General features: G+C 30.1%; 1 protein-coding gene across 1 annotated transcript; it reads left to right on the forward strand.

The window, feature by feature from the left end:
- The first annotated feature begins 4,869 nt into the window (after positions 1–4,869).
- Positions 4,870–8,761, forward strand: LOC103871780 (VAN3-binding protein). The gene is made up of 7 exons (XM_009150075.3): positions 4,870–5,336; positions 5,793–5,903; positions 6,319–6,763; positions 6,925–7,167; positions 7,256–7,305; positions 7,671–7,728; positions 8,247–8,761. The coding sequence occupies exons 1-7, from the start codon at positions 5,046–5,048 to the stop codon at positions 8,453–8,455; spliced, it is 1,407 nt and encodes a 468-aa protein (XP_009148323.1). The 5' UTR covers positions 4,870–5,045; the 3' UTR covers positions 8,456–8,761.
- The last annotated feature ends 250 nt before the right edge of the window (positions 8,762–9,011 follow it).

Consider the following 9,011-nt stretch of genomic DNA (forward strand, 5'->3'; position numbering starts at 1 on the left):
TTGTGAAATTAATCAGTGCATTAATTAAAAGAATATTTAAAATTTTAAAAAGATTTTGTTAGATTTGTTCTCAATAGATTTTGTTATTCCTAAAACTAAAATTTAAATTTATAGTTAAAATGGATTTGTTATTAATATCCTTATAATTATTTAGAAATGTTATACATTAAATAAACTAATGTAAACAATAAAAATATTATTTGAATATATGGATCTAGACTTCTAGTATGAATATTTTGTAGTAGATAAAAATCATATTTCTCTTTTAATAGAGAAGATATTAACTAAACCTCAAACACTCTTACCAAATTTGATTTGAAGTTTATGTTTACATCTTGTCAATTTAAAAGTCTCATTCATTTTGCCCCCAAGTGATTAATTCATTGTATGTCAATCATTGTCAGTAGAACCCAATTAGTTTTTTCTATCATCATTCCATTATAAACTCATACAGTATACTGTTCCTTATTTGATTTCTAATGAGAAGAAAAACAACATTTATTCAAATGAAAGTGACAAACCAATAAACAACTGAACCATGTTTCTTCTGATTTCCTATATTCCACACAGAATACAACAAGTTAGTAAAAAGAAAACAGTGCAACTAACAACTTTGTTGTTGTTGTGCTTTACAACACAGAGTTTAGCTTAAATTCCTTTTTAGCTTTATAATTAATTTTGTGTTACCACCATCCACGACCAGTCCTACTAGATATTTCTTCAGCTACGTGGCATAATGGTGCAGCAACATTATTTAGAAATTATCCAAATATTTTTATTATATATTTTTAAATTTTGATAATTATCTTTTAATTATATTTATTTTACATATTTTAGTGGGTTTTATATTTTAAGTAAGATTATGATTTTTCTAGATTCAAAGATTATTATAAATAGACATTAAAGATTAAGTTTTATTCAATTTTATTTGATTAATTAAAAAACTTTGTTTTTGAAAAAGAGCATTTTATATCCTTTGTATTGATTTTATTAAACTCATCAATAGAAAAAAGGTCCCAAACAAAATTCCATTGGTTGAATTTGCCGGTCTTCGTTCTAAACAAAAAAAAAACTTGCAAATCCCAAGTGAGGATTATATTTATATTATTAAAAGAGAACAAATCCTAAAAAAATCTTGTTCGATCCTTTTATTTGGTAACAATATTTTTGGTCTTACCATAATATTTGACTAACAATAAATCACATAAAAATTTTCTAACAATAGTTTATTACACCATATCTTTTTGTACATGACAAAGTTATAGACATACCATATCATTTGTTACATAAAAATGATATACGACATATAGATCCATACATGTCCCATTTCACTCAATATAAATAAACTTTCATCTAATATAAATAAACTATATCAATCGTTAATCCATCAACTATATAACATTAGACTACATCCTTTCTATATTTTTGTCTTATATTATGAAAAAGCTCATTCACTGTTTCATGTTAAGATTCAATCTATACTATTAAATTTGTCAAAATCTACCAAGTAAATCATAAGTCTCACGAGTTCAACAAATATAACTCTTATAAAATACACACAAAATATAATATGAGAGAGTAGGTTCGGGCACCAGCTCTTCTGGTCGGGTATGGAATTCTGGTTTAGGTTTTCAGATCCTAAACATTTGGACATAACTAGGTATTTAAAAAATTTTGGTTCGGATTCGGATTGATTCCTTTGGAGTCTGGATCCATAATTTAAATACCTATAACTTTTGGGTATGTAACGGATCCGAATTGGTTTGAGATTTTTAGAACTCGAAAAACACTTGAAGTACCCAAAAACCCAAAAATACTAAAAACACAAAAAATACGTGAAAAACAAACAAATACCTGAAAAAAAAAATTTGAATTCCAAAGAAAAAAATTACATAAATCTGACCTAAGGAATGGACGATACCTAAAAACATTTTCTAATACCCAAAATATTTATAAAAAATTAAAATTTTATGTGGAACTCGAAACTATAATCGAAAAATTGAATCTGAAACTTAAGAAACTATTCATTATACTGAAAATATATTCGAAATACCAAATACAAATCTGAAATACCTAAATATAGTTAATATACACAAACAATGTACTTCGGATACACAATTGGGTTTCGGGTAGGACCCATAATCAAACAGAGACCGTGGATTGAAGAAATAATCAAATATGTACTTTGCCCTGAACCCAGACCCAAACCACAACTATATTTTTGAGTCGGTTTTGGCTAGTTTTTCGGATCTGATAAAATGTCCACGCTTAATAAAAAATTTATATAAAAGTGTACATATAAGATCTTATATAAGCTCTTTTATAAATTATATCATTTTAAATAAATGCCCGTTTTCGATATAATGACTTTGTAACAAAAAAATGTACACCAATTCTAAAATACTAATTCAAAAACTTTGTTTACAATCCAAAGAAAAATCCGCGCTTTCTAAGCGCGGATCAAAATCTAGTAATCCCTTAATCGAGTTGTATATAGTTGTTTCTGCTGTATCACATAAATATCTAATTTTTCATAATGATTAGTAGATTTAAATTTCGATACATTATCAATTCCGATTTCAACAAAAAGAAAAAAATTATTCAATGGTAGGGAGTCGGGACATAAGAGCATCTTTATTACCAAAATATTTCAAGTGAGTTTCCAAACCAAACACTACTAATGTTTTTGATTTTTCTTTAAAATTATGTTTTTGAACTTTTTTACATTTTTTACAGATGTTTCTGAAATTGAATACTCAAAAGAAATTAAATCACTTCTAACAGCCTATCCAACGCATAACTAATTTTGACTCTAAATGTTATAATACAGGAAAATTCACTCAGCCCACCTCTATTTTTTTTTTCTAAAATATAGATTTCTAGTTTTACCTCTATATTTAGAGAAAAAAATAAGATTCCTTTATAATAAAAGTCTATTTTTTTATTAACAAAATAATCATTTAATTTTTTACTTTAATAATTATAACCAAAAATAAATATTTTTGTAGTGAAATACACTTTTTTATTTTCATAATAGTTCTTAAAGAAATATTTAGTTTAAATATTATCATAATTTTATGAAATGTTAAAATAAATTGGGTTAATTTTTAACTTTCACAAATACAAAATATTATTTGTAATTTTTTTAAAAAAATATCAAGAATATTTCTTTTTAGAGCAAGAAATAGATGCATACATTAGAGACAAATCAATTTCTATTATAGAATTTTTCTATTTTAAAGGAAAATAGGAGAATACATTGGAGATGTATATTCTATTTTCATAAAAAAATATTTCTTGGTGTGATACTATTTAACATATCACTATTAAAGATGTTGTTAGAAAACTTTTATTCAGAGGTTTTCATAACAGTTTTTACTATTAGAAAAAATAATAATAGAAAAACGTATATGTCGTTAAAAAAATGTATCTATTGGTTCAACTTCTATTTTAATATTAAATTTCAACTATATAAAAATTAAGTTAAGTGTTTTTATTTAAAATCTTTAAGAAATATGAAGATAATATTACTTGAAATGCATTGTTGTTCTATAAACCCCAAAAAAGCCAAAACTACTCGACTATTATAAACACACAAGATATGAGCCCGTCGCATTGCAACCGATTTTTGTTTGATGTTTTAATTTAATAAAAATCATAAAATAATAAATCATTTTATTATAGTATTATGATTGTTTTTTGCTTGTTTGAGATTTATTTTATAATTAAAATATTTTCACACATAAGTTCAAGTTAATATTTGTATTTTATAATCATGGTCTATAGATGAGTTGTTATAAAATTTATACTAAGGATTAGAGAAAATACTATACATAAACATTTAAACTGAACACAATCATGAAAAGTAAAAACGAAATAAAATTTAAATACACCAATCGAATCAATGACAACATTATACATGTTCTTATATATTAATTTAATGTTTTATTAAATAAGTTTTTAAAATTTCATTTTGCTAGGACTTTTTAAAAAATGAAACAATCTATTTTATAAATATCCTTTTTATTTACAATTAAAAAATAAAAAATATTAAATACTCTTTTACAATTTTATTTAAGATTTTAGAAAAGGTAAATTTACTGTCATATAACCTATTACAATTATCTTCTATTTTAAAATTTCATAAAAAAATATTTCTATCAAGTAATTATTTTTAGTTATTAGTAAATATTTTTAAAATTGCTATTTTTAGAATTCGTATCAATACTAATTTTACACTTCTTTTGTTAATTAAATAATTTTTAATATCATGTTCATCATCAAACACTCATTTAATGTTTATCTTTTATAATTCTCTATCTTTACTATCTTTTAAAAACAAACATTATAATGAAAAATAATAATTACAATAATAATAATAATAATAATAATAATAATAATAATAATAATAAGACTCTTAAATAATATTTATAATTAATTTTTTAAAAAATTCGTTTTTATTACTTTAGTATACGTATTTTTGATTGTGATATAGTTTAACATATGTCACATTTATATAACTACCATGTGTCATAATCATGTTAATTAGCAATTTTTAAGAACTAAGCTCAATATAATTTTTTATAATTATATTTTTATGAAAAGTTTAGAAAATAAAAATTATATTAAATAAATTGTTTTCAAATCTATTTTGTTAAAATCTTAGTATATATATTTTTAATTATGAGATAGATTAACACATGTCTTAATCTTAAATATATAATTGCTATATGTCGCGATTATGTTAATTAGAAACTCTGAAGAACCAAACTTTATATAATAAGATCGTTAGTCTATTAACCCCAAAATAAAAATTAAAGTGAAAACAAAGGGCAGTATGACAATTTTACGAGAGAGAGAGAGAGAAAGAAAAAGCAATAAAACGGAAGAGAAGAGAAAAAGAAAAGCAGAGTGAGAAAATAGCTTCGTGTCACTTGTCACCTCTATAAATCTCTCTCCATTGACAACCTTTCACTTCCATCAACACTCTCCTCCCAACACTCTCTCTCTTTTATCTCTCTTTCTTCCTCCGCTCTCTCTCTCAAATGGAAAAACCCATGGTTCCAACATGGAGACCCGACCCGGTTTACCGACCACCGGAGACGCCTCTGGAACCGATGGAGTTCCTCGCTCGCTCTTGGAGCGTCTCAGCTCTCGAGGTCTCCAAGGCTCTGACACCTTCGAACCCTCAGATTCTCCTCTCCAAAACCGAAGAAGAACCCATCTCCGGCGACGGCGGCGATACGGAGGAGAACGGACTTGTCTCCGGAAACACCTTCTCCTTCGCGTGCTCAGAAACTTCTCAAATGGTGATGGATCGTATCTTGTCTCACTCTGTAAGTCTCCTTTTGTTGTTCGGATAAAAATACAGAGCATTTGCGGACAAAGCTATGCATTTGTGTTCTCTTTTGTAAGATGTTGACACACTTTAATCTCTTTCCGTTTCTTTTTTTTTTTTTTTTTTTTTGTCTTCAGATTCTTAATTTCTTTTGTTTTTATCCTCAGGCTCTCTTAATTTAAGTTCTTGTTCTCTTCTTCATTGATTTTTTTTCTTTCCAAATCGAGACAATTTTGTTCATGGAGATCTCAATGCAAGAAGGATTTTTTCACGCGCAATAATTGTAATTATTAATCAAACAAAAAAAAAAGATGAAAATTTATGATTAGATATCTACATGCTTTCTGGGACCCTTAACCACAAGTTTTTTTTTTTTTTGTCATCATCTTCTGGAAAGAGTTCTCCTTTTGTCTCATGTTCATCATATTTTTAACAATAATGACAATTTGTGCAGCAAGAAGTGTCGCCCAGAACATCCGGTCGGCTTTCACACAGTAGTGGCCCTCTCAACGGTTCTTTAACCGACAGTCCTCCCGTCTCTCCTCCCGAATCCGATGACATTAAGGTTTTCAGTTTATCTCTCTCTCTCTCTCTCTCTTTAATCATAACTTAATTCTGGTTAAAAAAATCTGGGTTTATTGTTTAGTTGGTTTCTGCAAAAGTTTGTGTTTTTCTCAATGTAAATGTTTTCAATTTTTACTGCTTCACTGACAATAACATTACCTTTCTCTTTATCCAACCATACCCAGAGATCATGTTTCTTTTTCTCCACTACTGTTTCCGATGTTTATTTTCAGTTTAACAACATTCGCTATTTAATACAATTATTTACTCCTTAATTAATTGTTTTTTCTTGTTTTTAATTAACTTTGATTTTGTCTTTTTCTTGTTCATCACTCTTCCAAGATCTTTCCTTTTCTAGGATTATTTATTTCTCTATCCATTTCTGGGGACTCCCTAATTTTGACTTTACTATGCAGCAGTTTTGTCGGGCGAACAACACTTCACTGAACAACATTAACTCCCAGTTCCGTTCCACGGCCACTACTCCGGGGCCTATAACCGCCACAGCTACACAGTCCAAGACGGTGGGACGCTGGCTTAAGGACCGCAGGGAGAAGAAGAAGGAGGAGACTCGAGCGCACAACGCTCAGATTCACGCGGCTGTCTCCGTCGCCGGCGTTGCTGCAGCTGTTGCCGCCATCGCAGCAGCCACCGCCGCCTCTTCTAGCTCCGGGAAGGATGAGCAGATGGCTAAAACCGACATGGCGGTTGCTTCTGCCGCGACCCTTGTTGCTGCTCAGTGTGTGGAGGCTGCTGAGTTAATGGGAGCTGAGAGGGAGCATTTGGCTTCTGTTGTTAGCTCCGCCGTTAATGTTCGCTCTGCCGGAGATATCATGACTCTCACTGCCGGTGCTGCCACAGGTCCAGTAGCTTCATTAACTCTGTATTTTGGGGTTTTGATCTGACTTTAAAGTTGGAAACTTGATGAAGAAAACGTTAGAATTGATCTGAGGGTTGACTCAAAATTAGAAGTTATGATGAAATCAAAGTGATGTTTGGCTAATTTGATCTTAATGGTGCAGCTCTAAGGGGCGTGGCGACCTTGAAGGCGAGGGCGATGAAGGAAGTGTGGAACATTGCATCAGTGATACCAATGGACAAGGGACTCACTTCTACCGGAGGATGCAGCAATGTTCACAATGGTAGCAACGGTAGCTCGAGCAGTAGTCACAGTGGGGAACTTATGCAACAAGAGAATTTCTTGGGAACTTGCAGCAGAGAGTGGCTTGCTAGAGGTTGCGAACTTCTCAAACGTACTCGCAAAGGTAACAACAAGTTCTATCTTTCTTTTTTTGTTTACGTTTTAGTTCTTTGGATCTTTTGTTCTAATGCTTCTTTGTGTTACTTTTGCAGGCGATCTCCACTGGAAAATAGTTTCTGTTTACATCAACAAGATGAATCAGGTAAAGGTTTATTTCCCTTAGTGTCTCGAGATGTGTTCACTTTAGGAGATGATCGTTGATCTGATTAAAAAGATTAAAGAGAGCCTAGATTATTTGATAATCAGTGGGGAATCTTTAGTAGCTTCACATGGATGTGAACTTTGTTATATGAAACACACGAAAAGATGAGAAAATGAGATTTCAAATTGGCAGGAAAAGAAGAGAAAGCAGAAATAGTACTAAAGCTAGTAAAAATAAAAAGCATTGCTATGAAAATGATGATGATAATGAAATTATGGGATCCACTTTTTGTCTTTTTTTGCGTAAGCATCTTCTTTGAGAATCAACCATTTGTTTTTTGATTGTTTTGATTATTGATCTTGTAGGTTACACTGAAGATGAAGAGTAAGCATGTTGGAAAAACCTTCACCAAGAAGAAAAAGAGTAAGATATCATTTGCGCTTGTTACATAATTATATATATATATATATATATATAATATTTCATTCATAAAGATGATTTTTAAATTTAAAACCTGAAAAGATTGATAGGAGGTTTATCTAATTCCTTCCTAGACATTAAAGATGATTCTTCTAAATGGGGTTTAAGACATTAAAGAAGATTCTTCTAAATGGGGTTTAAAACAAAGAATGTTTTCTAGTTATATTTTGTTTGATATCACTCAATGGTAGCAAAGTTGAAAGCTTTATCTTTTTGTCACTATATACTGTCAATTATATGTGAACCCTGGTAAAGAGAATTCAAAACGTTGATGTGGGTCTGCTTTGGATATGGGGATTTGAGAAGAAAAAAAAAATGAAAAAGCAAAAGTGTATGTGTCTAAAGTAACTTATAAGATCAAATCAAAAGTGGCCCTCAATCTTTTACTTTTTGTCTATTCTTTGAATGTGAACTTGAAGACTCTTTGTTTTAAATGTTTTTTGTTCCAATTTTGGTTGCAGACATTGTGCTTGAAGTGATCAAGAATGTTCCAGCTTGGCCTGGACGACATTTGCTTGAGGGAGGAGATGATCTGAGATACTTTGGTTTGAAGACTGTCCTGCGAGGTGATGTGGAATTTGAATGCAAGAGCCAGAGGGAGTATGATATGTGGACGCAAGGTGTTTCGAGGCTTCTTGTGGTTGCTGCTGAAAGGAGATTTAGGATGTGAATAAACCGTTTTAAAAAGTCTGCCAAGTATGGGAGTGCGTTTTAACTTATGGGGTCAAAATTAAAACTTTGGTAAACTTTAGGGGTTCTTTTAAGGTAATGTTTTGTGGGTGGGTATAGGAATGTAATGGACCTACTTAGTCAAGGTTTCAAAAACGAAGGTGGGGAAGGGTTTGGTTTTTGATAAACAAAACTTAGTGGGGTGATCTGTAATGTTTAATTTCTTAGGTCTCTTTGTGTTGGTGGTCATTTTGTATAAAAAAACAAAGTTGAAGTAAGAGATAATATTTTATATTATTGATGAGTCCATTTTCCATATTTATTGGGAACATCAAATATGCTTCTTTTTTGTCCCACTGTTGGTGAAAAAATCCAGAAAGAATCTGCACATGTTTCTCATATGAAAGAAGAAGACAAAACAAAATAATGAAGAGTTAGTCTGGTTGTGTTACAAAAGAAAAAAGAAAAAAGAAGAATTAGTCTGGTTACTGTTAACAACTTATCATGTGTTTCCTGAAGCCATCAGCACTCTCAACATTTATACTCGTGTTCTTAAA

Source organism: Brassica rapa, chromosome A01 (genome assembly GCF_000309985.2).
Source record: "Brassica rapa cultivar Chiifu-401-42 chromosome A01, CAAS_Brap_v3.01, whole genome shotgun sequence".
NCBI lineage: Eukaryota > Viridiplantae > Streptophyta > Magnoliopsida > Brassicales > Brassicaceae > Brassica > Brassica rapa.